Consider the following 23,612-nt stretch of genomic DNA (forward strand, 5'->3'; position numbering starts at 1 on the left):
TCATGATATTGTTTGTGGGTTTTTTGATGATAAAAAACATTCCAGCTTGTATTCTATTATGAGCATAAGAGAGTGGGACATTTGGATTATGGTCAGTCGACAAACTCATTAAATGCCGATTTTCCGTCCATAGCATAGTCTAATATATACAGAGCTGGATAACTGTCATCATCCTGTTTCACACAAAGAAGATTATCACAGTATTCATGTTTTTCATTTAGTCTGTTCTCGGAAAATAGTTTAATATGGTTCCAAGTAATTTAACTAAGGAACTTTATACAGTCAACGATCCAACAGCACCTTGCAGAATTAAATATGCTACCAAGTAATACCATGAAGCAGCAAAAGGGAAGCCAACCGGCCACATCTGTGAGGTGAGGTGATCTACAGTATGTATAAGGTATTATTTAAAGAGAGATATTGCAATTTGAATAGGGCTTTCATAAGGAAAGTGAGCTAAATCTGGGCCAAAAGTTTTGATTATTCGAAGAAAAAAAATGCATTTGAAAGCTCATGTTTTGATCCTGAACTTTGAAAAATACAATGTCATTTTCAAACTAAAAACACGTATTTGCAAAGTTTTTCAGGTTGAATATCATTTTGATTCAGTTATAGCAATATTTTTGTATTCTAAGGTGGTGTTAATTTGGAGCTTGTGATAGCATTGGTCCACCAGGACAACCTGCTGGCACCATGGCTGGCTTCGATATATAGCCTGGGGGAAAAAAGATGTGAATCTGAAGGCATGAAAACAAAGAATGAATCAAATATCAAAATGAAATGTGAAAATAAAAAATGATAGTTAAAAAACGTAAACATTAAAGACAATTATGTATGAATGTGGACACATTTCTGATGCATCTGCAGCATGAGGTCCAGGACGATGGAGTAATGACTGGTAAGTTAATGATTAATCAGTGGATGCTGGGAAGAAGGACGTCATAAAGAGCTGAGCAAACATTCAGTGAGAGTATTGAGAGGAGGTCAAATCAGACAGCATAATCCAGTGGTGGAGCGCAATTAAGTACATCATGTAGATACTTAAGTACAATTCTGATGTAGGCCTAATTGTACCTTATTTATGTTTTCCTACTTAATACTTCTACTCCACTACAATTCAGATGCAACTATTGTACTTTTTACTCCAAAGGGGTGTAAAGTGGTCCACCCCCACAATCATTTTGATCTCAACACAAATCAGATGTCCACCTACTGCATTAAAAAATAAATGTAAAAAGATGTAAAGAAGCCTAAATATAACCATAAAGAACATTAACATTCACTGTACGTTTTAGATGTTACAGTAATCTGATTACTTTTTTAAAAATGTATTTTGAATCGAATACAGTTACCTTTTTTTTATTTATCCAGACGTAATCTCGTTAAACCTTTACTCCCCAATCCTGAATATAACTGTCATATTTTTAAAAGGCCGCACTGATCTCTTCTACATGTGGTTCTTTAAACTACCAGTAGGTGGCACTGTGTGTTCCTGCTCCTACAAGTCCTGACGGAGGGCACACATTCCCCGCGGTCACTTCCCCGTGTATTAAAGCAAGATGGCAGCTGTTGTTGAGAATGTTGTCAAACTGTAAGTGTCGGACTTATTTACACACCTTTACACCTGGTTATTTGTCGTTATGACATGAAAGTATGTTCATATAGTTACTGTGTCGCTAGCTTAGCAACATTTACCACTGATTTAGTAAGGTTAGCCAACGTCAGAGCGTCGTGTGTGTTCATATCCTGTTAGTTAGCATACATGACGTTTCTGAAACACACGAGTCTGTCTAGTTAAAACTCATTTGATTTGACAGTTAGAGATATCAGAGTTAACTGTTGTGTGTTTCTCTGTCGTCAGTTGAGTCCAGCTAACGGTAGGTCTCGCGCTAACTGCGTTTATAGGAGTAAATACTTCAACATTAATTAAAGACTGGCCTTAAACAGTGGTGGGAGAAGTACTCAGGTCTTGTACTTAAGTAGAAGTACTCAGGTATTGTACTTAAGTAGAAGTACTCAGGTATTTTACTTAAGTAGAAGTACAAGAGTGTATAAATATTATGTTACAAGTAATAGTACCGTATTCAAAATGTTTCTCAAGTACAAGTAGAAAAGTGTTAGCATCAAAACCAAAAATCTAAATACTCATTATGCAAATTAGCCATTTCAGAATAGTGTATATATATATATGTTTTCATTATAAGTTTTTCCTGCATTAAAGTGTTATCAAAGCTGGTAAAGGTGCAGCTAGCTAGAAATAATTGTAGTGGAGTAAAAGTTCAAAGCAGCACAAATGGAAAAACTAATGTAAAGTATCTCAAAATTGTACTTAAGTACAGTACTTGAGTAAATGCACTTAGTTACTTTACGCCACTGATTCATCATCGATCCTCGTATGTGTAAACCTACTTTGTAATAAAACCGATTCTGATTATAAGTTATAATACTTTTGATTGTATCTTTCTCATATTGTAGTTGTTATATTATAAATAAATGTTTATATCTGCTATTATATTTGACATCAGCCTGTTTTTCTTGGAAGAGAAGCCGCCCTTAGCTTTCCTCAAAGGGAAAAGGCTCCAGGCACTCTGAGTATATTTACAGTATGTTGAGAACAATGCACCCTTGTGACTGCTGACTACCAGACTCTCTGTTGTTGATGTACCAACAAAAGAGCACCTGCTGTTGCTCTCACTAACGATTTAGCCTGAAGTACAAAGACACAGTCCTGTGAGTGAGCAGCTTTTCTACGGTTGAAGGCAGCCCAGCAGAACAAGACAACAGGCTTAACTAAACACACAGCGAGGTCCACAAGTTTGAAGTAAAACTGCACTGATTGTTGTGTTTTACCTATGAGTATCAAGCATCTGTCCCTGGTTTGTGGGGTTAGGATGGGGGAGCAGTACTACAGAGACGCCATGGAGCAATGTCACAACTACAACGCCAGGCTGTGCGCTGAGAGGAGCGTCCGGATGCCGTTCCTCGACTCTCAGACCGGCGTGGCGCAGAGCAACTGCTACATCTGGATGGAGAAGAGACACCGAGGACCAGGTGAGGCTAACATGTAGCGCGCCACAAAATGTACCCTACGCATCCCTGCAGGTTTTACATCTAGTTCATTGAGTTGGGTTTTTTTAGTCCAATGTTGAGACTGAAGGATCTTTTTAGGAACATCAACAATCAAAGTATTTTTTTAGAGATGAACTGAATGGCTGAAAGTAGGGATGCATCATTTGGATTTTTATACCAGTTATTTTTCTGCTACTCGACAACCAATCATTACCAACCACAAGGGCAATGCTGCTATTGTTTTCACTTTGAAAACAATCAGCCTGATTTAAACGTATGTTGTTAAAAATTGCCAAGATGGACAGTTTCATCTCAACTGAGCATAAAAATGGCTTCTTAGCATTTTTTCATTTCACCTTCCTCCTCTTTCTTTAATATGTTTTAAATACTTTTAACAACTAGCTTAAAAACAACAGAAAAAAAACCCAGACCAACCAAAAGAAGAAACGAATACTGAATAAAAGGAAAGTCAACACATTTTGATGGGAGAAAACGTTTAATATTGAACATAAAACATTGAGTGTAATTCAATCAAGCTTCCAGTTCGACCCGGCTTCAAATGAGAATGCTAACTATCCAAACCAACTGTCTGTTTGCCCAGAAAAGGACCAGCTTCTGTACTGGAATAGGTTCAGTGTTATGAATGTGCTCTGATGTCCCTCAGGCGTGGCTCCAGGGCAGCTCTACACCTACCCGTCCAGGAGGTGGAGGAAGAAACGTCGATCTCATCCTCCAGAGGATCCCCGGCTTATCTTACCATCCGTCAAGTCAGGTACCACATCTCTCAGCTCGGCCCATCCTCACTTAATCATGTCAAACCTTAAGAAAAGAATATATAAACGGCTATGTTTTCCAGGCATTTAGGAATAGCTGCAAGCTTTCACACTGTTCTTTAAAAAAGGTTTAATCCTGCGATATACAGGTATTGACAATTAAAAAAACTATTGATATCATGTTATTGTTACACTTATAATATTATTGTGTAAATAATCCAGCGCCTCTTGGATAACTTCTAACTCCTCTAACAGTTATGGCTGGACACCACCTTCCGACACAAATGACTAATCTATTTGCCAAAAATATATAATAAACACATTTTAAGATTTATTTGACTTCCACCAAAGCTCTAATATTGTGACTGCGTTATTGAAAGCTTTTTCTATATGAAATCACTTCCAGGTGATTAGATTATTTTTTGCTTGTGTGCTAGTGTTTTAACTCTTGTGTATTGTATTCATAGAGGTGGATGTAGGACTGAAGAAGGATGCTCTGCTGTCAGCGGACGGCAGCAGCCTGGAGGCGCTGCTGAAGGGCGAGTCCGTGGAGAAACGAGCGACCTCCGAGCTGCGAGGGTCCGAGGAGGACTCGAACCAGTCTGACTACACCGGAGGCCTGAACCCCTCGGCGCGCATCAGAAAGGTTGTTATTTTCAGCATGAAGAACATTTAGCTTGGATAAGGGTAGTTCAGTCAGACAACGCACGTGTTTCTTAATATGTTTATTAGAAGCAGCATATAGTTTGAGTTTGGCGTCTAGGCTCGGGCCTCATCACTCCACAGATTTACAAAGAACATTGAGTGATGATAAGATAACTATCCCCCGAGCCTACGGGTGGAGCTGGAGTGGAGCTGGGGTGGAGCTGGAGTGGAGCTGGGGTGGAGCTGGGGTGGAGCTGGGGTGGTGGTGGTGGGGCAGGCGAGCAGCAGCAACATGAAACACAGCAGCAGGAACATGAACGCAGCAATAGCAAGTGAACACAGCAGTGGCAGCATAGCGAGTCAGAGGCAGGAAGACCTGGCAGCTAGTGTTAATTTCGTCAGCTATTTTCTTTATTTAGTTTTAGTCCTGTGTTAAATTTCCGTTTTAGTCATATTTAGTCACCTTCATCCTGTTTTTATCAAGTTTTAGTCGACTAAAACTCTGAGCATTTTAGTCTTATTTTAGTCAAAGAAAACGAATTATTTACTTTTTGTCAATGAAAACTGTTGACACTTTTTTAGTCATCAGATTACATAGAACATTTCAGTCAAGCTAGTCTAGCCAAAACCAATAATTTGTCATTTTAGTCAAACTTATTTCCCAATAAGATTATATCTTGTCCTTATTTGATGAAAAACACAGGTTGAATGATTAAGAAGCTTTGCAGAGAGTATCTGGTCAGGTTTGTGGTGTTTGTACCAGCTGTGTTATGGCCACATTGCTTCCCTTCTGATAAAACAATGCATTTGCTTTTTTTCTCCGCCTCATTGTAGCGAAAATGGGCCCAAATATCACATTGTTTCTTTCTCCCAAGCAGTGGTGGCGTTAGACTTTTTCGTTGTCAGTCATTTTGACGGATCGTAACATTTCCATCATAATCCATTATTACCCGTCGAGTCTGTACACAACTCGTCACTCACTCGCGCTGACAGGGGGGGGGGGGGGGTACTCGGTTAACGCGACCACTGCTCCCAAGCCCTGTTGTTTCCATTTTATTTTCTGTTAAATAAGGTTAGTTAGACCATGAGTCTGACCCGAGTCTTCCTGACAGTTCAGTGTGCCGCTGCCCGGTGTCATTCAAATCTACCGCCGCGCGCAGCACACACACACACACACACACACACAGCTGCTGCCCAGCGCAGCACCGGAAGTGGAACTGCTAGGAGAAAAACTGACTCAGAGATGTAACGTTATCTTTGATAATATTTCATCTCGTCACTTTTCGTCAACGATATTGCATGTTGATTTCGTTGCAGTTATTGTTTACTGCCGTCGGTGCCGTCTCGTCATCGTCTCGTTTTAGTCATGGGGAAAAAAGGTCGTTGACGAACATATTTCGTCATAGTTTTAGTCAACGAAATGAACACTACTGGCAGCTTAAATAGAGCGGCATGTTTAGGAGAATGTGTTTGGTTGTAAGAGGGACGGGGTGCGTCACGTGTGAATGTATCATTGGTGCTCGAGTTGACTGCCTGAACTAGCTCGCAGGCTTCACCCCATTTGTGTTTAAGAATGAAAGGTGAAGCACAGACAAGAGGGATCAATCTGTTATCGTGTTTCTTTCTTATTGTTTGCTGGTTGATCCGGCAGGAAAGGGGATAACAAACACACAGTAGTTTACACAAAAAAGTTAGGATTCAAATATTATGTTGGCCAGGGTAGTTATCTTCAAATGTAATCAGGCATAACAATGTCGTTTCAACAGTATATAAACTACTTAATCTGTTGTTTAATTTTCTCATTTTCCCATTGCTTCAACATAGAAAGTCCTGGAGCCAGATGACTTCCTGGATGACCTGGAGGATGAAGACTATGAGGAAGACACGCCTAAAAGAAGAGGCAAAGGGAAGGGGAAGGTACAGAAGTGTGGGGGTGTGTGGGGGTGTGTGTATATTTATTCCCTGACATGTTTTGCTATCTTTGGGACCTTGAATACCCTGTCAAATTAAAATAATGACCTCCAAGGTGATGATGATGATGGGTCTTTTGCCTGTGTGTGTTCCTGACTCTAATGACGTGGTGTCCTCAGGGTCGAGGAGTGGGGGTGGGCAGGAAGAAGCTGGACACGGCGGCGCTGGAGGACCGGGACAAACCGTTCGCCTGTGACAGTGAGTCCTGACGGGGAGAGTAGAGACTGCAGATGTTTAATTTGATCAATCAAAACTTTTCTCTCGTTCTTAATCGCTCTTCTTTTAGTCCTCTGTCTTCTTGTACATCTTATTCCTGCTAGCTGTTAGCCAAATCTGGTACATTGGAAACCGCTAATAATGGTTACAGTGATCGACTACTTAAAATCCTGCGACAGAAACTTTACCGTACAAAAATATAGTAATATGTGTATATATAAATATTTTAAATTATATTTGTTATTATAAGGCATTGAAAGTCTAACATTTATTGTCAGGCCTTTTATATAATGTAGTATATATTTATATAATGGCACTTACCGTTTCATCACTTTCAATCAGGTCAAAATCTGCACGGGAAATAAAGGGGAAAAATCTCTTCATAATCAACAAGTAATTGGATGTAGATTAGTAACTGAAGTTTATTTTAGAGCACATTTAAAAACAAATAAGTATATACCAAAGTGCGATACAAGAAACAGGCAGATAACAGAGTTCTTAGTAGAACGAGACGAGAGGGAATAATAGTGGTCAGATTGACAGATATAGTCACTGTAGGTGTTACTGTGTTTAGGAAAGCTAGTGCTCGGCTGTATCGTTCTGTTTGTCATTATATCAAACATTTCTAGTTTGATTTCTTAGCCAGGCTTTTCAAATGTCTACTTTCTGGGGGGGAAATGTTCCTCTCAGTTGCTTGGTGTTGTCAGATGTACAGCTTGATGTGTTTTCCTCTTCCAGCTGCTGACTGTGACCCTCTGAGCGTCTGTGATCGTATTCCTCTGAGTCTCTGTCTGTGTCTCTTCTCCTTCTCTTCTCTCTTTCAGACACTATCAAACAAAAGCATATTTCAAAACCTTCTGAAAGAGGTATACTTCTCTCGTTCCTTTTACTCCTGTCTGCCTTGTCTTTTGTCCTCACTGCCTGTCCTTATTTGATGTCCATGGGACCAAGTCGATGTGTGGTTCAGTTCCTCGGCTAGATGTGTTGTGTTGCACAGTTAAATGAATGTGATCAAAATCATGTTGTTATGGATCTGTCTCAACTGTAGTCTGGCCCTTTCACCTTACAAAAGATAAGCTGCGTCCCACAAAAAGTCATTTGTCCCTTTTTTTAAATCTGGACCTGAATGCCCCACAGATTAAGATAAGAAGCTTTTGTTTTCATCTCTCTTTGTGACTGAATCTCAATCTTCTTGTTCCTTCATTCCTCTGCTCCACCTTTGCACCCGGCACAGTCTCATTCACGTTCCATGTGCTGCCTTTTGTTTTTAATCGAGTCTGTATGCACACAATAACTTGGCATGTGACTAACTGTGCGTCTTGAGCAACTTCACTCAAATGCTCTGTAAAAAGAAAGGAACATGAGCCTTTAAGGGAAGTGAGCATTAGAGAAAGTATGGAAGTGAAAGCAGAAGTGCTTTGTCGTTGGGCGTCATCTTATGACAAGCCTCACACACACTCCCTGGGATGATGGCGGGACACGGTAGCATCTTTGTCCCTCATGATGTCAAAGACTAATCCTTAAACAATCACACCGGCACCTCGTAGCCCACAGATTCATATCGGACTAAATTCAGATCTGAAACATTACACATATGTTCACATTAGCCCCACGTTGCTATGATTTATTAATGTGAATTCACAGATGTCATATACACTCAAGTGTCCTTTTGAGAGGGCATAGAGTTGAATGAGTTTCTCACAAGGAGTCATTTGTTAAACGCTGCAGAGTTCTGCTCTTAAATTGAAGAAGTAAGAAAATGATTGCAGATGCGTGTTGCGTTCAGTGGCTCGGATGTTATCTCAATGATTTTATTAAATACATGTCACCCAGACAAGAGGAGGTGGTGTCTGATGCCGTCATTGCATCAAATCATGTTCTTCATATTCAACCGCTTGACCTTTCCCTCTAATGTCGTTGCTTATTGATCCATTTATTGAACATAAAGTAGGATACAACCGAAACTCTGGGTTTTTAAGTGACCTCCCTCCTGTCCCAAACACTGTAAAATGAAACCTTTTGACGGTTATGGATATCCTACTTCTGAACAGTTGCTATTTAATCTACTAAATTATCTAAAAAGGCCGCTCAAATCAGGGTATCATCGTAAAGGACAGCTACTAAAATACAACAATCTGGACAATAGAATTATACAATAGTGGAAAGTATTTATGTTACTCTCAACTGTCCTTTTAATATCTTCTGATCAGAAGTAATACCCCCTGAGTCCCCCCCTGTTCACTACTGTCTTCGTACAGCATAGACTCGTGGACTTAACTCGTGTATTCTCTGTTTTCATACATGTGTTTTTTTCTGGTTTTGGTGGCAGTCTGTGGGAAGCGCTACAAGAACCGTCCCGGCCTGAGCTACCACTACGCCCACTCCCACCTGGCCGAGGAGGAGGGTGAGGAGGAGATGGAGATCAGCGAGCCCAATCTGCCGCTGCCCAACGATCCCAAGAGTAAGAGATCATTCAGAGAGTTCAGATTTCGTTCAAAGTAAAGCTGGACTTTTGAGGCGCTGAACGCTGATGCACTCTTTCACCCTATTTCTCAGCTGCCAAGAAGGGCCCAGATGGTATTGCATTGCCTAATAAATACTGTGATTTCTGTCTGGGAGACTCCAAAACCAACCACAAGACCGGCCAATCAGAGGAGCTGGTTTCCTGCTCCGACTGCGGACGCTCAGGTACGTTAGAGAACAAAACGTTTAATATATGCAGCTGAAAGAGTAGCAGTCTATGCATTAGAGCAATAGCTCACGGAGGGTTTCTGCCCCGTTACTTCTCCGCTGTTTTCTTGTCCCAGTTTGAAAAGCAAACTGCATGCAGTTAAATCGACCGGACTTCTTTCTGCAGATGTGAGCGTCCGTAACGACAGTCAATAAGTCCTTGCTGCACATTATCCCTTACATGTTTCCATCTTGAGCTTTGTTAGTTAGTTAGTTAGTTAGTTTCGTAACGGACGTAATGTAACGGTTGTAGCTTTTCTCAGACGCGGAGGGATACTGACTTGTTGTGAAAAGTAACTACAATTCTACCCGTGATATATGCTCATGCTCATCAGATTGCTTGATTTGACTTGTCCGTTTTATAAATAACCACGTGTCCCCTCTGTGGAAAGAGATTCTGAAAGATTTGCTCTCTTTTTGTGCTGATCCATTTCTATAAAAACCTGTCTGGAAATGAGCTGATCAGATTTTGGCCACTTTATGATGTCATAATGTTTTTTTGGCCTTATCACCTGAATCTCCTCCTAGAGCAGTGGTTCCCAACCTGGCGCCAAAGATCGCAGGGGGGGCGCCAGGCCTCAGAGGATTTGAGGCCAAATATCATATTTAGACTTTAAAAAAACAAACATATTATTTTACATATAATTGTAAGGCAATACATGATTGCCACTAAAAGCCTTGTCTCTACATTACAATAAAATATAAAAAATAATTGATTAATTAATTTGAATAATAATTCAAGTTAATATTTTAAAGGCATAAAAAGACATAAATGTATAATTCTTTCTTTAATATAAATGTTTCTTCTGCTCGTAAAGTGTCCAAACCGGGCTTATAAGCGCATTTTTAAAACATAGTCATTGTCCATGCCGGTTTCAGTTGGATTATTTATCCCAGTTGCTCCGATCAGATCGGTCTCCTCCATTTTGTAGATTATTTACGACTTTTGAATCCACATAAACACATCGGCAAAATCCGGCTTACTTTGAGTATGCGTTTTAAACAGTCTAATCCCTTTGTGAATTGTTTCCACTTCCGCGCCGTCCTTTAATTTCTTCATACAGCGGGAATCCAAATGAATTAGAGTCCAATAACCATCAAAGTCACTCCAATAGTGCTCCTTAATTACGCTTTCATCCTCCTTTAACAAAATACATCATTCATCCAGTTTGTGACAGTAGCTGTAGCATTTTGAGACTTTGAAACTTTAATTACCGCTGTTGGTTTGGTGTTTAGAGCCAAACACTTCAGAGACATGTTTTGTATTTATCTGAGAGCTATAATATATTGATGAAAAACAGAATAATAGGGGACCTTTAATATATGCAGCTTCGTGTTCCCTCAGGCCACCCGTCCTGCCTGCAGTTCACCCCCGTCATGATGGCCGCTGTGAAGACGTACCGCTGGCAGTGCATCGAGTGCAAGTGCTGCAACGTGTGCGGCACCTCGGAGAACGACGTGGGTTTACTCGCATTCAGTTATGGTGTGTGTTACACAGTGCTGAGGTCTGATGTGTGTAATGTTCTTGTTTTGTTCCCAGGATCAGCTTCTGTTCTGTGATGACTGTGACAGAGGTTACCACATGTACTGCATCAACCCCCCCATGGCTGAGCCTCCAGAGGGTAAGTTCACCACACGGCAAAAACACAAAGTCATTACTGAGCCAGGGGCATCAATAAGATTAGATAAGATGCTCCTTTATTAATCCCCGTGGGGAAATTCAGTAGTTTAACAGCAACAGGGTAAGATTTGAAAAACGCGACAGCACAGATTAATTAAATGAAGGATCAAATCAAAGATAAAAAAATAGTAAATAACTATAAAATAAGAAATAAATTAACATATATATATATACATATTTGGTCATGTGTACATATTATTTACATGTGTGTGAAAACAATGTGTATTTTATGTCCAGTATTTGTGTCACATTGTTGACCCCTTGTTGTGCAGCCTGATGGCTACAGGCACAAAGGATCCTATAAGGGTCCTTAGTGACAGGGATGTAGTTTGTAGTCATTTCGGTATAACACTACCTCTTTTAAAATACAATATACTGTTTTATGTCTTACTTTAACGGTATTTAGTTGTATGTGTATGTAAATCCACATAATCGTTCTATTTCTTTATCCTCACCTTATTTCCTACCTGGCATTAAACCTGATTGTGTTTCTGAAGCACGTACGTCTGAGACACTCACAGATTTTCTCTGAACTGTGTGTCCCTCAGGGAGCTGGAGCTGTCACCTGTGTCTGGACCTTCTGAAAGACAAGGCGTCCATATACCAGAACGCGTGATGCCCCCCCCCCTCGGAGCTCGGAGGGAGAGCTCAGAACAGACAATACGTTGTGAAAGGGGAAGTATCCCAAACAAACGGCCCTCCCTTAGCTTCAGATATGACTGTTACACAGTTCCAAGCTCAGACGAACCCCCCACGGTTTTTATTTTCACCTCTTTGCCACATAGCCAATTTGAGCAGCACTGAATCTCAACAGAAAACACATCAATCTGTTTTTGTACACATTCACCCACACACAGTTGCTAAAACAGCAAATATAGAGCTTGTTGGAATCAAGTAGCATGCCAGTGCTTGGTCATCGTAACGCAGAAGATTTTATAATATTTATATATTTCTATGGTATATAATAGTGTTAAGTATGTACTAATTGGGAAAAAGGAATGGTTATGTAATGGTCTTTTTATTAGTGCCCATTTCATCATTATGGAAATATCCACGTTTTTTATGGCACTGCTGATATTTGGTGGTTCTCTCGAAGGAGTCAAAGCGATCGGCTGTAAATGATTTTCCGTCTCCCGCCACACGGAAACAAATCAGGAAGTATAAACACAAACCCTGACATGTCAAAGTGTCTCCAAAGGCTGAGGGTCTCCAGGGACGTTGGAGGATGCATGAGGACATTTAGCATGTTTTATTCAGGCTTTGGGGCCTTTTTGACAAAACTGTAGGCTTTCCCTCTCGTCCTCTGATATTTGAATTATTACTCCGGTCAAATCAACAATCCTTCTTGCGTTATCAGCCAGATAAAGGGGTTTAGAAAAAGCCTTTGTCGCTGTGTTTTAGCAGTTTGCTCGCCACGCAGCATATCTGTTCATGCTGTGACGCCACTGGATTATTTCATTGTAATTGAAGACTTGTAGATGGCTGGAAATGTTAAAGCAATATAAAGCTCCTGTAGGATGCTGGGATGAATGGCAGAGTCGGGTTATGTGATACTTCTTTCTCAGTCAAATGCTACAAATATGGAAGGCTCTATATTGTAAAAAAAAAATAGATTATAATTTCTATAGAAGTTTGGAGAATTGGCTCTATTTGTTACTGCTTCCATAGTTTTATGATGCAATGGTCTGCTTACTTTACCTCAAACAGAAACAGTATTTAAAGGGGGGAAACATGCTGTTGAGATGGGTCAAAGGCAGAGGGATGTGTCTGCTTCTATAACTGCGTATTCTACAGGTAAACAAGGGCATGCTCAGCATCGTCTGCACTTCATATGCTGCATAGCGTTAGCTCTGCAAAGGTGTTGGTGAGCAGTGTAATATAAACTAACCACGCTATCATGTTGTTTCAATAGCCAACTAACAATACTTAAAACATTACATGCATATATCTTGGTTTATTTTTACTTATTTAGAGACAGTGGCTACTAGAATATTTGGCTGGTTGTTTTTGTATTAATGGATCATATTTGAGTACCTGATGGGGATATGTTGGGACTAAAGTGGAATTTGCTCTCTAGTTATTCCTGTGATCCTCAGCTCTCTTCCAAAACAAGAAGCGAAACCTGTAATGTGATTTAAGAGACACATTGAGTTATAAAGGCTAAAATCACTTTGATCCCTCCAGACGGTGACCTTTTTGAACATTAAAGTTTGTAAACATGTCACAGTAGAGGAACAAAATACAAATATGCACCTGAAAATGTGCATAATAGAGCCCTTTAAGAAATGATGGACACAGTTACGCAGCGTCCACCCGGCAGCGTGCGTTGAAGCTTGCCGGTGGGCGTGTCTGAAACTCGACCAACAACTAATCACATGAATCTCCCGCCCCGGACACACAAGCACGCGGTTTGATTGGCTAGAGCTTGTACTGGCATATTATTTGATTGGCTGACGCTTCCGTCGAAGCTTCAAAAGTTGAACATTGCTCAACTTTTGAAGCGAGCGAAGCGACGGAACCACAATGCAGTTCGTCACCCCATTCAAAGTGAATGGGCAGAAGCGTTGAAGCTTCAATGCACGCCGCCGTATGGACGGGCCGTTAGTATCCACCTTCTAGGCTGCACTCGGAGGAAAAGCCCTAAACAAATCATATTTTAAATATTATGGTTTCAAGTCTTGGAAGAGAATTGTTTTAACAAGGATCACAGGTTTACATAGCAGGTGAATTCTCTATTTGATGGACTTTCATTTGGATTGTGGTAGAATGTTTTATTGTACGAAATTTGTCTTCAGGAAATAAAAAAACTAGGCACTATAACCTGCTGAAATGTTGTCTTCCTCATTGAGCATTTTGAGAAAATAACGATATGTTGTTATAAAGACCAATCTTACAATAACACCACGCTTTGTGTTCTGAATTTGAATCAACTGCATTATCACTTTTCTATTGTGTAAATAACACATCACTGCAGCAATAAATGTGGGTGATGGGACATATTTCATTTGAGTGCCTTCTGTATTTTACGAGAATATCTGTATGAAAAAAAACAGCTTTTTTAAATTGAGAAGTCTTGATTTATTTCAATAGATTCCATGTCTATGGACCCAGTCACTGCAAATAATGCAGCATTGGACCGGGGGTCTTTGGTCACATGACATGGAAACTAATGAAATGTCATCAATTTATTCATATAAAATAGAAGTTCTAAAATCCAATAAAAACCGGTTTGTCCTACTTGGTTTGACAAATTAAAAGGAAATGTATGTTTGATGGAAGAGCTTATAATGGTTAGTGTAAGATACTATAAGTTAATTGGAGGCTTGCCTTAAGGTGCATTTCTTGATTAATTATAATATAACTGAAAAAATACACTTCATCGAAACTTGGAGTGTTTATTTAAAAATATGTGCTGCTCTTCAGTCGATACAGTAATATTACTGGCCATAAAAAAAATCCATTATCCAGATGAAGCAAGAGTCCTTTGTTCAAGTTGCAGCATTCTTTCATTTCTGTGGTTGTTGAAAAATCAAACAAACGAGCGCTTCATCAGGGACGGAGTGTACCGTATCTCATTGTAAGACTCCTCCTCCTCCTCCTCCTCCTCCTTCCTCTCCCTCCACCTCCCGTCCTGTCCGGTCCGATGGAGCCACAGAACCAGCACCATCAGCGCCAGCAGCACCAGGCTCATGGACAGGGTCAGCAGCACCGCCTGCAGGACGCCCGAGGGACTGGCTGGGGCTGAACACAGGGACAGAACCTCATCAAATCACTCAAATCCAAAGGTTTATTGTCATATGCACAAAGCTACAGTGTAGAAATGGCAATGACATTCTTCTGACCTGAGCTCCTCCAACATTACATTACATTACATTTAGCTGACGCTTTTATCCAAAGCGACTTACAATAAGTACATTCGACCAGGAAGACACAACCTTGAAGAAAACAGAATCATATAAGTACATCAGGTTTCATAGATCCAAACATTTCAAGTGCTACTCAACTGGCTTTAGATAAGCCAGTCCTTTATTAGTATATAAGTGCTTTGTTAATAGTTCTATTGCTCGAAGTGGAGTTGAAAGAGATGAGTTTTCAGTTTGCGCCGGAAGATGTGCAAGCTTTCTGCTGTCCTGATGTCAATGGGGAGCTCATTCCACCATCTTGGAGCCAGGACAGCAAACCCATGTGTTTTTGCTGATGGGAACTTGGGTCCCCCTCGCAGCGAGGGTGCAGTGAGCCGTTTGGTTGATGCAGAGCGGAGTGCACGTGCTGGGGTGTACGGTTTAACCATGTCCTGGATGTAGGAAGGGCCAGATCCATTCGCAGCATGGTACGCAAGTACCAGTGTCTTGAAGTGGATTCTAGCAGTTACCGGAAGCCAGTGAAGGGAGCGGAGGAGCAGAGTGGTGTGGGAGAATTTAGGAAGGTTGAAAACCAGACGAGCCGCTGCATTCTGGATGAGCTGCAGAGGTCGGATGGCACATGCAGGTAGACCAGCCAGGAGGGAGTTGCAGTAGTCTAGGCGTGAGATGACGAGAGCCTGGACCAGAACCTGCGTCGCTTTCTGGGTCAGCTGGGGACGTATCTTCCTGATGTTGTAAAGCGTGTCTCTGTAGCAACGGGTTGTAGCAGCGATGTTTGCATTGAAGGACAGGTTGTTATCTAGGGTCACACCCAGATTCCTTGCAGTCTGAGTCGGGGAAACAACTGAGGTGCCGATGTTGATTGTTAGGTCAAGAGTGGGACAATCTTTTCCCCCCAACAATGCAACATATATATAATAAAATAAAAAGTAGTGCAAAAAGTCTATATATAGTGGGGCAAAAAAGTATTTAGTCAGCCACCAATTGTGCAATTTCTCCCACTTAAAAAGAGGAGAGAGGCCTGTAATTTTCATCCTAGGTATACCTCAACTATGAGAGACAGAATGAGAAAAGAAATAATCCAGAAAATCACTGTCTGGTTTTTAAAGAATTGATTTGCAAATTATGGTGGAAAATAAGTACTTGGTCAATAACAAAAGTTCATCTCAATACTTTGTTATATACCCTTTGTTGGCAATGACAGAGGTCAAACGTTTTCTGTAAGTCTTCACAAGGTTTTCACACACTGTTGCTGGTATTTTGGCCCATTCCTCCATGCAGATCTCCTCTAGAGCAGTGATGTTTTGGGGCTGTCGCTGGGCAACACGGACTTTCAACTCCCTCCAAAGATTTTCTATGGGGTTGAGATCTGGAGACTGGCTAGGCCACTCCAGGACCTTGAAATGCTTCTTACGAAGCCACTCCTTCGTTGCCCGGGCGGTGTGTTTGGGATCATTGTCATGCTGAAAGACCCAGTCACGTTTAATCTTCAATGCCCTTGCTGATGGAAGGAGGTTGTCACTCAAAATCTCACGATACATGGCCCCATTCATTCTTTCCTTTACACGGATCAGTCGTCCTGGTCCCTTTGCAGAAAAACAGCCCCAAAGCATGATGTTTCCACCCCCATGTTTCACAGTAGGTATGGTGTTCTTTGGATGCAACTCAGCATTCTTTCTCCTCCAAACACGTCTAGTTGAGTTTTTACCAAAAAGTTCTATTTTGGTTTCATCTGACCATATGACATTCTCCCAATCCTCTTCTGGATCATCTAAATGCTCTCTAGCAAACTTCAGACGGGCCTGGACATGTACTGGCTTAAGCAGGGGGACACGTCTGGCACTGCAGGATTTGAGTCCCTGGCGGCGTAGTGTGTTACTGATGGTAGCCTTTGTTACTTTGGTCCCAGCTCTCTGCAGGTCATTGACTAGGTCCCCCCCGTGTGGTTCTGGGATTTTTGCTCACCGTTCTTGTGATCATTTTGACCCCACGGGTGAGATCTTGCGTGGAGCCCCAGATCGAGGGAGATTATCAGTGGTCTTGTATGTCTTCCATTTTCTAATAATTGCTCCCACAGTTGATTTCTTCACACCAAGCTGCTTACCTATTGCAGATTCAGTCTTCCCAGCCTGGTGCAGGTCTACAATTTTGTTTCTGGTGTCCTTTGACAGCTCTTTGGTCTTGGCCATAGTGGAGTTTGGAGTGTGACTGTTTGAGGTTGTGGACAGGTGTCTTTTATACTGATAACGAGTTCAAACAGGTGCCATTAATACAGTTAACAAGTGGAGGACAGAGGAGGCTCTTAAAGAAGAAGTTACATGTCTGTGAGAGCCAGAAATCTTGTTTGTTTGTAGGTGAGCGAATACTTATTTTACCGAGGAATTTACCAATTAATTCATTAAAAATCCTACAATGTGATTTCCTGGATTCTTTCCCCCCATTCTGTCTCTCATAGTTGAAGTGTACCTAGGATGAAATACTTTTTTTCCCCACTGTACACGTCAATATAATATGGGATATGTACAAGAACAGAATATGAAATTAAATAATCTAAATGAAGACAAAATTAAATACGGTTTATTGCGGTGATAACTATTTATATAAATTAGTATATTGCAAGATGACAACAGGAAGGCTTCAGTAGAGACAGGCAGAGAGCATCATGGGGGAACAGAGAGGCTCTTACGGGTGTAGATGGACAGGTTGACGTAGCAGTTCTCTGTCCCCAGGTGGTTAGCGGCAGAGCAGCGATACAGGCCGGACGTCTGAGAGGATACGTTGACGATCTGGACGGAGCCGGACAGATCTCCTGAGAGAGGACACAGAGACACTAACTTTAATAGTGTTGAACTTACAAGAGAAGAGGAAAGAAGGTATGTGTGTAATCAACGATGTGCTATAGGTAGATCACACAAAATAAAAACCTTAAAAGCATTAAGATGCAGTGTAACAGAAACACAGAACACATTTTAAACAGTCATCAAAAAGCCTAGAGTATAATATAAAACAAGCTAAAATAGAATAAGACAGTAACAAATCAGGATTCAAAGTTCCAGATGTTTGGAGCATAATAAGTGAACGCTGCTTCTCCATGTTTGGTTCAGACTCTGGGTCAGAAAGCAGACCAGAAGACCCGAGAGTTCTGGATGTAGCAGGAGATCAGAAATGTATTTTGGCTCTGAACCATTCAGTGCTTTATAAACCAGCAGCAGCATTTTGAACTCAATTATTTGACAGACAAGAAGACAGTATTAAAACCTTAAAACTGGAGTGTTGTGATCCAGCAGAGGGTGTGCATGATTACAAATCACAAGCTCAAAGGAACTGTTCAGAAATTGAACATAAAGTTGGATTATTCTCAGCCATTTTTGACAGGTGTTCGTCTGAGGTTTCACAACATAACCCTGATAATGTCATAGTTGGGTTATCTTGGCTTGAGACTTGAAAACAATGTTTTGATAGAAATTGTAGATGTATGGTCTGAAAGATGTTGGCCTTTAAGACACGGGAGGTCAAATAAAATATGCTGTAACAGGGCTGGAGTACTGGAGTCCCATGTGGGTCTTGAGTTCACTTTTTTGGAAGACTTGTAACACGCATTAGAATATATTATGGGCCAGTAATCTACTTTTGACATTTTCTATTTATATATTTTTTTACAACTTGTATGCTATCAGACCAAGCTGTAAGTGTTTGTGCAGGAGATCAGAGGATTAGAAAATGTAGAATCAAGCATTTTCCATATTAAAAAAAAAGAAAGTTGAACCATTCTTCTTCTAATAAAGTCTCTTGTGAGTTCCCACGTGCAATATTAAATTGTATATTGAATTCCCTGACCTTTTTAGCTATCTTTGGGATCTTGAATACCCTGTCTCCAAGGTGATGATGGTGTGTGTGTGTGTGTGTGTGTGTGTGTGTGTGTGTGTGTGTGTGTGTGTGTGTGTGTGTGTGTGTGGTGTGTGTGTGTGTGTGTGTGTGTGTGTGTGTGTGTGTGTGGTGTGTGTGTGTGTGTGTGTGTGTGTGTGTGTGTGTGTGTGTGTGTGTGTGTGTGTGTGTGTCACTGACCGTCCATGTTGATGGGTAGTGCGATCTCCTCTGGATTCAGTTTGTCCCAGCGGATCTCTGGGGTGGGGATGCCCTCGGCCACGGAGCAGGACAGCGTGACACTTCCTCCCACATCGATGTCTCCGTCCCACTGGCACACAGGCAGCGAGGGGGGCGCTTCAAAACAAATCAGTACATGAGTTTCAAAGTATGAGATGCAGTGAAACGCTCACAGATAGATGTGAGTTCAGTGTTTCAATGCTTTGCTGTGAGAATGACCTTAACAGACATTTCAGGGTTTGCAGGTATTTAAATCAAAGCATTTGATTAAAGGAATATGTAAGTAGATCAAGCACACTAGAGAAGTGATAAGGAGGAGAAAAACATCCAACCCATTGCATCAACTTTTTTTATACTCTATAGGCTACAATCCATGGGTTTGATTAGAGTCAACAAATCACCAAAGTTATTAGGACTCATCCTCTGGAGACCATGAATGTGGGTATGAAATGTCATGGCAATCAATCATAATGTTAGAAGAGGAATTATATTTTTATAATACATTATATTTCAGTCCATGGCAGTGGTGGAGAAATGATCCACGCTGCTAGCACGACTAAAAACGACTTGCTTGTTGACCTGTTTAGCCCCAATGGTAATGGCAGATATGCAAATATAAAAAATACTCAATATTACATCAGAATAAAAAGGAAATACATGTGCATCCCTAGTACAGAGTACAGTACATCAACAAGTGGTGTTTTCTTCTAATATATGTGCCTTTTAACTGGACGATTTGTGACTCACTCACCCAGCACGCTGAGCTCCAGCTCTCCGATGCCGGGATCTGCCGTCTCTGGAGGGTTGTTGACCATGCAGCGGTAAATACCAGCATCTGATATCAGGGTGTCATTCAGGGAGATGTCTGCACTCCAAGGTATACCTGCAGTCGGTTGATGTGAATTATTTTTTATTTGATTATGTCTTAAATCCTTAAAACATTTCAAATGAACATGTAAAAATCCAAATAACTATTTTGAGTATTATCCATGTGAAAACACAAACATCACAATTCAGATAAGAGAGGGTTTCAGTGGTCTTACCTGTAAAACCCACCCTGCCAATGAGTGAGGGGTCTTCGATCACCTGACCATGGTCGTACACAATCACCTGCAAGTGAGATCAGACACATTCAGTGTGAATCCGTATGTTCTGTATTTCATTAAACTAAAACTGAAAATGTTCTGTTTCCTAAATATTATTAAAAACGGTAATATGTGGTCCGGTGTTTCAGTGTTGATCCACTGCCTGAGTTTGCTTAGTGAAAGGCAGGTTTCCCTAAAAGCAAAACACTGACGACACATTTTTGATACTAAATATCTTGGTTTCTTATGTCCTAAAGGTACATTGTTCTGTTTTCTTACATAATACACGAGTATTGATATTTATTATTCTGTATTTTCTTTATCTTTAATTATTTGCATTGCATTTGATATTAAGGTGATCCAAAAGTAACAGGAAAGTAATAATAATTACATTACTTTAATTATTTTGTACTAAGATTAGATAACCTTTTTTTGAACAGGTAACTTGATCTGAACACAGTTTTAAAGTAAGCCTCCTAACTCTTGATATGTGCCTGTCAAAGGTGTGTGTGTGTGTGTGTGTGGCCTAGCATTACTATACTTGTGGGGACCTAAATCTGTTTACACAGTCACGCATTATAAACTTAAACTGCATTATAATTTGTTCAGCATTGAACTATCCTATCCCTGTTGACGTGTGGGGACTCGCCTCCCTTATGGGGACAAATTGGAGGTCCCCATGAGGGGAATCATTCATTTTAGGGTGAAGACTTGGTTTTAGGATTAGGGTTAGGTTAAGGGTAAGGGTTAGGGTTAGGCATGTGTTGGTTATGGTTAAGGTTAGGATAAGTCTCTAGGAAATGCATGTAAGTCAATGTAATGTCCCTGTGTGTGTGTGTGTGTGTGTGTGTGTGTGTGTGTGTGTGTGTGTGTGTGTGTGTGTGTGTGTGTGTGTGTGTGTGTGTGTGTGTGTGTGTTGATGTTAAGAAACAGACCTGTTTGGGGGTCTCAGGACTGGAGAAGGGGGCCATAGTCCAGATGACGTTGAGTCTGGAGAGCGGGCTGGAGGTGAAGAAGGAGCAGGGCAGCAGCACCTCGTCACCCTGCACCGCCTCCAGGCTGGACTCCCTCATCGTCACCCTGAGAGCAGCTGAGGGCATCCACAGGTGTGAAGAGGACACAAAAACAACAACATACAAGTCAATTAAACTCTGGTGCACTGTATTCAGTACTTTTACTCTTATTCTACTTTACTTGAATATTTCCATTTCATACCAGAACAAGATCGCTTACTTTTACTCCCCAATATTTATTAAATACTGACACATGATGTGCTTACATGCAGTATTGTACTCATAATCAACTGTGTATTTTATTAAGTATCTTAAAATGATAGACTTTAACATTAAAATGCTCTTACATGTATTTGTTAGTGGTAAAAAGAAGAAAATATAATAACCATAGTAATACCATAAAAGAGCCAAAACAATTTATTTCCCTCTTGATAAGCTGATCATATCAGTACTCTATGTTTTCTGAAATAGTTCACTGTGCTGAACAAGTACTTTTGGTACTTCAGTTACATTTTGATGGTAATACTTTTTTACTTTTACTTAAGAATTCAGGACTATTACATGTAATGGAATATTTTAAGTCCATAGGTTTCTACTTTGACTTCAGTGATGATGTATTCTAAGTACTGCATTTCACTCAAATTGTACAGTAGACATTTCATGTAAGGCGTTATTGCTTAAACTGCATTATAATTTGTTCAGCATTGAACTATCCTATCCCTGTTGACGTGCAGACTGAGCTGCTCCTCCCCCTCACCATCATTACTGAAATGACCCCCACCCCCTTCTCTCTGTCATCCCCAGGCCTTTTGTGTGTTTGTGTGTGTGGGAATTCAGCGCGCATATGAGGTTGTTAATTGCACTTGACAGATTTGATGGAGAGCCAAACCAGTCTGAGTGGAACAACAGCCCACTTCAGCAGGTCGGTTCCTGAACGCACCGTCAGTTCAGGACATTGTCTGTTAGATCACCAGTTTACACAAACAGTGCCTGTGAGCCTTTCAAATGAAAACACTCCATGTGACAAACACAGGATCTATTAAAAAAAATAGAGCAATAGGGGTTTCATGGTCTAACGGTATTTCCCTGCTGGTGATTTTAAGTTAAAATTGTATTAATGGCAGAGATAAGGACTTTTTTCATGACCTCTTTTTGTGCACTTTTACACAGTTATGGTTACAAACTCTCTTCACCTCTGTTCATTTGTATTTTGTAATGTTTCGTTCACCGGAAAAGAGACAAAATGCACAACAAACAAGGTTAAGTAAGAATTGGACTGATAGCATTATAATTATTCAGGTTTTTCTAATAGACATTGCAAGCATTTAGTTATTGTGTATTCTTTCGGTATAGTGCAAATCGAGTTGGGAAAATCTAATATTGTGACTTCCCTTAAGGGCAATATTAAAAATTGTCTGCTTCTCATTATTTGTTTTAAAATAAAGGAGTGCAATTATGCAACCATAACCATTAGATAATAAGGTTGATGGGCGCATCAGTTTTAGTATATCCCAAAAAATCTGCAACTTCACAGTTAGGCATACAAGTCTAAATGCTAAAAGGCTTAAACATGCTGGTCTACTTTCAACACCTTAACCCCAGTAGTCTACTGAGGGTCTACTGTACACTAAAATGCACAACATAAGAAGTATACAATTTAAAAACTTCTTCCAAAATCCATGTGAAGAGTTACAGACTCACTCCTGTAACTTTGCACAACCCTCAAACACTTGAAGCTGCAGCAGTGTTTAGAAAATGGACCAATATATCTCGTCTTTTCCTTCGGAATTAGTGTCAACACTAAAGAAAGTATGAATAAGTCGACACTCACCGTACTCCAGAGCGCTGAAACACACACACAGAGTCCAGAGCATCCATCTTCCAGAAGAGCCCATAGCTGAGAACCAGCGCAGCGAGCCAGCCCTCTATCCCCGTGTGTGTGTGTGTGTGTGTGTGTGTGTGTGTGTGTGTGTGTGTGTGTGTGTGTGTGTGTGTGTGTGTGTGTGTGTGTGTGTGTACCAGCTGGCTGCCAAAGAACTAGGCATGCATGATAAATCTATTGAGCGCTGCAACAACCCCACCCTCCTCCGTTCCCCCCACCCCCACCCACTTCATCCTCTGTCTCGTCAGTGTCTGTTTATCTAACTATTTTTATCTCAGAATTTCGCTGTTCTCTGTGACAATAAAAGGAATCAAATCTGATCTAACTGAATTTATTGGATAGGGACTTTTTATCACGTCCTACTGCACATTCCCAGACTGACTGCAGTGGGAGCTATATAGTGGGTCAGCATGTAAGCTAATTGGTAAATGTACATTAATTACAGCAGCTGTTTCATAGTAAATTATTACCTATTAATAAAATGCCCATAATGCTGCAGGGGGACGTACAGTACGTGGTCCACATAAACGGCTTGCCTGGCATTACCTTTCTGATACAATTATGATGATAATCTGTGGCA

The 23,612-nt window shown here is 40.7% G+C and overlaps 2 protein-coding genes across 3 annotated transcripts; one reads left to right on the top strand and one right to left on the bottom strand.

The window, feature by feature from the left end:
• The first annotated feature begins 1,511 nt into the window (after window positions 1–1,511).
• On the top strand, window positions 1,512–13,905 carry dpf2 (D4, zinc and double PHD fingers family 2). 2 transcript variants are annotated; one of them, XM_034201505.1, is made up of 12 exons: window positions 1,512–1,591; window positions 2,891–3,051; window positions 3,734–3,841; window positions 4,310–4,488; window positions 6,312–6,404; window positions 6,578–6,656; window positions 7,499–7,540; window positions 9,004–9,135; window positions 9,231–9,362; window positions 10,750–10,862; window positions 10,945–11,026; window positions 11,634–13,905. In XM_034201505.1, the coding sequence occupies exons 1-12, from the start codon at window positions 1,560–1,562 to the stop codon at window positions 11,699–11,701; spliced, it is 1,221 nt and encodes a 406-aa protein (XP_034057396.1). In that variant the 5' UTR covers window positions 1,512–1,559; the 3' UTR covers window positions 11,702–13,905. The 2 variants fall into 2 exon arrangements, with proteins under 2 accessions (XP_034057396.1, XP_034057404.1); XM_034201513.1 differs by lacking the exon at window positions 7,499–7,540.
• Window positions 13,906–14,466: 561 nt separating this feature from the next.
• Window positions 14,467–23,072, bottom strand: zgc:165604 (uncharacterized protein LOC792578 homolog). Its single transcript, XM_034199368.1, has 7 exons — window positions 22,982–23,072; window positions 21,073–21,227; window positions 20,096–20,162; window positions 19,804–19,935; window positions 19,014–19,169; window positions 17,635–17,757; window positions 14,467–14,826 (listed from the first exon to the last, which is right to left on the bottom strand). Exons 1-7 carry the CDS (start codon window positions 23,043–23,045, stop codon window positions 14,615–14,617), a joined length of 909 nt encoding a protein of 302 aa, XP_034055259.1. The 5' UTR covers window positions 23,046–23,072; the 3' UTR covers window positions 14,467–14,614.
• Between the last annotated feature and the right edge of the window lie 540 nt (window positions 23,073–23,612).

Source organism: Gymnodraco acuticeps, unplaced genomic scaffold (genome assembly GCF_902827175.1).
Source record: "Gymnodraco acuticeps unplaced genomic scaffold, fGymAcu1.1, whole genome shotgun sequence".
NCBI classification, from domain to species: domain Eukaryota; kingdom Metazoa; phylum Chordata; class Actinopteri; order Perciformes; family Bathydraconidae; genus Gymnodraco; species Gymnodraco acuticeps.

Excerpts from the sequence above, each read along its gene's own strand:
- dpf2 (XM_034201505.1), top strand. The coding sequence starts at position 1,560 with ATGGCAGCTGTTGTTGAGAATGTTGTCAAACT. Across the intron at positions 10,863-10,944 it reads GCGGCACCTCGGAGAACGAC|GATCAGCTTCTGTTCTGTGA; the intron begins GTGGGTTTACTC and ends TTTTGTTCCCAG. Across the intron at positions 11,027-11,633 it reads CATGGCTGAGCCTCCAGAGG|GGAGCTGGAGCTGTCACCTG; the intron begins GTAAGTTCACCA and ends TGTGTCCCTCAG.
- zgc:165604 (XM_034199368.1), bottom strand. The coding sequence starts at position 23,045 with ATGGGCTCTTCTGGAAGATGGATGCTCTGGACTCTGTGTGTGTGTTTC. Across the intron at positions 20,163-21,072 it reads GTCCTGAGACCCCCAAACAG|GTGATTGTGTACGACCATGG; the intron begins GTCTGTTTCTTA and ends TCTCACTTGCAG. Across the intron at positions 14,827-17,634 it reads CAACCTGTCCATCTACACCC|CCCCAGCCAGTCCCTCGGGC; the intron begins GTAAGAGCCTCT and ends CCCTGTGTTCAG.